Source organism: Oryctolagus cuniculus, chromosome 1, assembly GCF_964237555.1.
Source record: "Oryctolagus cuniculus chromosome 1, mOryCun1.1, whole genome shotgun sequence".
NCBI classification, from domain to species: domain Eukaryota; kingdom Metazoa; phylum Chordata; class Mammalia; order Lagomorpha; family Leporidae; genus Oryctolagus; species Oryctolagus cuniculus.
Genome location: NC_091432.1, coordinates 13,113,562 through 13,117,388, shown reverse-complemented (window position 1 = coordinate 13,117,388; position 3,827 = coordinate 13,113,562). Strand labels below are relative to the sequence as shown.

The 3,827-nt window shown below is 40.3% G+C and overlaps 1 protein-coding gene across 1 annotated transcript; it reads right to left on the bottom strand.

Moving 5' to 3' along the window:
• Positions 1-2,622: 2,622 nt before the first annotated feature.
• Positions 2,623-3,573, bottom strand: LOC100346601 (olfactory receptor 5AN6-like). The gene has a single exon (XM_002708997.1). It carries the CDS (start codon positions 3,571-3,573, stop codon positions 2,623-2,625), a length of 951 nt encoding a protein of 316 aa, XP_002709043.1.
• Positions 3,574-3,827: the final 254 nt, after the last annotated feature.

Genomic DNA, 3,827 nt, shown 5'->3' with positions numbered 1-3,827 from the left:
TGGCAATAACATTTAGAATTCTCTCTTCCAGTTATCTTGAAATACATGTTACAATACTGTTAATACAGTCACCCTGCTAAGCCAAATCACAATGGATGTCCACCTACCCCAATCAGAAAGGCTACTATCAAAAAGACAAAAAAAAAAAATCTGGCACATATGTGAAGAAATGAGGATAGACTGTTGGTGAAAATGTAAATTTGAATAGCCATTATGCAAAATGCTATGGAGGTTTGGAGCCGGCACTGTGGCATAGCAAGTAAAGTTGCCGCCTGCAGTGTTGGCATCTATATGGGCACCAGTTTGAGTCCCAGCTGCTCCACTTCCAATCCAGGTCTCTCCTATGACTTGGGAAAGCAGTAGAAGATGGCCAAAGTCCTTGTGCTCCTGTACCCATGTGGGAGATGAAGAAGAAGCTTCTGGCTCCTGGCTTTGGATCGGCACAGCTCCAGCCATTGCAGCCATCTGGGGAGTAAACTAGCGGATGGATGGAAGAATTCTCTTTCTCTCTTTCTCTCTCTCTGCCTCTGCATCTCTGTAACTCTGCCTTTCAAATAAATAAGTAATTATTTTTAAATGCTATCTTTTTCAAAAATTAAAAATAAGACTACCATGATTCAGAAATCCTACTGGATTCTTAGCCAAAAAAAAAAAAATATGAAATCAGTATGCAGACAAGATATCTGTACTCCCATGTTTATTGCATTTCTATTCACAATAGTCAATATGTAGAATATTTTTAACCTATCAGTAAGTTTCTTATTTTGGTAATTTAATATTTTTCTGTTCTTATCTTTTTTTAAAAAAATTATTTTTTGTTTTTCTTACTCTAACTCTAACCTGTTCTCTTCTTTTTTAAAGCCTATAGCACCTGATATTTCCAGGCAATCTCACATCCAAGTACTAACCAGGCCCCACCCTGCTTAGCCTCAAGATCAGACACGGTCAGGCCATATCATCAGGGTGGTATGACCATAGGCTTCTGAAGTCTTTGTAAGCTTGAGATTGCCATGCCATCTTGGTTTGTTCCCACACAGTCTTGTTTCCTCATGTATTTTAGGATGTCTGCAGGCTCATTTTCTCTGGAGATTATTTGTGAGAATTATTTGGGTATGGGGTTAAGATTGTCTCTTAAGAATATTGAGAGGATTTGCATCTGCTTCTGACTGGTGTTTGAGGGCACTCACAGTCTGGGACTACTTTTTTTAAAGATTTATTTATTTATTTATTTATTTATTTGAAAGTCAGAGTTAGAGAGAGAGAGAGAGAGATCTTCAAGCATCCACTGGTTCACTCCTCAATTGGCCGCAATGGCCAGAGCTGTGCCCATCCGAAGGCAGGATTCAGGAGCTTCTTCCAGGTCTCCCACGTGGGTGCAGGGGCCCAAGGACTTGGGCCATCCTCTACTGCTTTCCCAGGCCATAGCAGAGAGCTGGATCAGAAGTGGAGCATCTGGGTCTCAAACCAGCACCCATATGGGATGCCGGCGCTTCAGGCCAGGGCGTTAACCTGTTGCGCCAGAAAGCCAGCCCCACAATCTGGGACTATTTTACAATCAATTATCATCTAAAGATCCCTGAACTACATGGGTGGTATAATTCAGACCACAAACCTCCATTAGAGCCTGTGGTCACAAATTCTCAGTTTGCTTTTCCCTGTACCTGAATGAAGTCTGATACTCAAGATCCTTTTTGTGTGTGAATCAGGATTTTGTTTCTTTGTTTCTTCCATATTGGAATACGTATATATAGGTCCTCTATCAGGCTTGTCCAAATTCAAGTCCAATATTAGCAGAGTTTACTAAATTTCTCCAATTGTGAAAAACTGCCTTTCTTCTCAGAATTCCTGATAGTACTTCATATTTGGATACTTGGAAATTTCCTTTATTTACCTGCCTGGTCAGAAATGTATTGTAAAATATTTCTTAAAAAAATTTCCTCTAACATCTTTAGTTTTTTTGCAGCAGTGGGTACATTTATGTATACAGTCTTCCATCATAACAGAAATGTAGTATTTTCAATATATTTTAGAATCCAAATCACCACTTTTCCTTTGTATTTTAGCTTTCCAGAAACATAATACCATGTTCATTCACTTACAAATTATATGATGTTTAGTTCTAAAAATAAAATTTTAGAAAATAAATTCTAGACCAAACTACCTATAGTGTATTTTTTGGCCAAGAAGTTAGGTCAAAACCTCAAGTTATGCTTCTTTCCCTATCCTCATCACAATCACTTAGAATTTACCTGGGCACCCTCAGGGTTTGACATGTGGCACAAAGTTGTCATTATCCTGCCTGCCTGTGATATCTTAAGTCAGAAAAACCACAGCTCTTGACCTGCAGTCAGAAATTCTTAAATAACATATAAGGGGCCAACACTGAAAAACTGGAGGATGCCACTCCATGAAGATCAGTAGAGTAACTGCATTGTGAGGAAATTGCTTGTGTAGGAGAGGAAAGCCCACTGTCAAAACTAAAGTCACAGAATTTGCATGGTATGGAGCCAGTTCTGCATTTGGGTGGGCTGACTCACTTGCAATCCTGCCAGAGCGTCAGTGAGGTTGAATAATGTTGCCTTTCCCTTGCACGGTCAGCAGGTCCACTAGTAGACCGGACCTTTATTTAGCATGGCAGTGGGAGAGTACTCTCTTCTTACACCTCCTTAGGGCATCTTTGATTTCTTTATTCCTCAGACTGTAAATCAAAGGATTCAACATAGGAATCACCACTGTATAGAAGACTGATGCCATCCTGTCATAGCCCAGGGAGTTATCAGAGCTGGGATGCATATAGATAAAGAGTCCGGACCCAAAAAAGAGAGTCACTGCTGTCAGGTGAGAAGCACAGGTGTTGAAGGCCTTGGACCTTCCTCCAACAGAGCTAACCTTCAAGATGGCAGCACCAATATAGCCATAGGATACCATGATGATTAAGACAGATGCCACGCCAAAAATCACTGCCATCACAAACTTCATGACTTGTAGCAAAAAGGTGTCAGAGCAGGCCAGGACTAATAATTGAGGCAGGTCACAGAAGAAGTGGTTGATTATGTTTGGGCCACAGAAATTGATTTGGAGTAGAGCACACAGTTGGATCAATGAGCCAAAGCAACCAGTTATATAGACCCCAACTATCATCTGCACACAGAGGGTGGGTGACATGATGGATGTGTAGAGCAGTGGGTTACAAATGGCAGCATACCGGTCATAAGCCATGGCTGCCAGAAGACAGCACTCTGTCAGGCCCAGGCTAGAGAAGACAAAGTACTGCATGGTGCACCCCATAAAAGAGATGGACTTGCACTTCTGAAAGAAGTCAGCGAGCATCCTAGGGGTTACAGAGGAGACATAGCAGAAATCTAAGAAGGATAAGTTGCTAAGGAAGAAGTACATGGGTGTATGCAGGTTTGTGTCCATCCGAATCAGAATGAAGAGGCCCAGGTTCCAGGTCACTGTCGAGAGGTAAGTCCCCAAGAATACCACAAACAAAATAATCTTGAGCTTAGGAAAATCTGAAAATCCCAAAAGGATGAATTTGGTGACTGTTGCATTGTTCTTTCCTTCAGTCATTATCTTGAAAGTTCTTAAATCTGTAGAAAGATCCTTGGGTTAATAATTGACTTTTAATATTACGAAACTTCCTTATTTTGAATATTGCTTCATGGATTTGGACAGAAAACACCCACAAAGTATCCTCAACATTATAAAAATTGTAGCAATTATTTTTAAAAGCCATTGGAAATTTCACTTCTCAATTACACGTAATAATTGAGTTATATTCTTGCAATTATTTTCTTCAGAAACACACACACACACACACACAC

Bases quoted from the DNA above. Each gene is read 5' to 3' on its own strand.
- LOC100346601 (XM_002708997.1), bottom strand. From the start codon at position 3,573: ATGACTGAAGGAAAGAACAATGCAACAGTCACCAAATTCATCCTTTTG.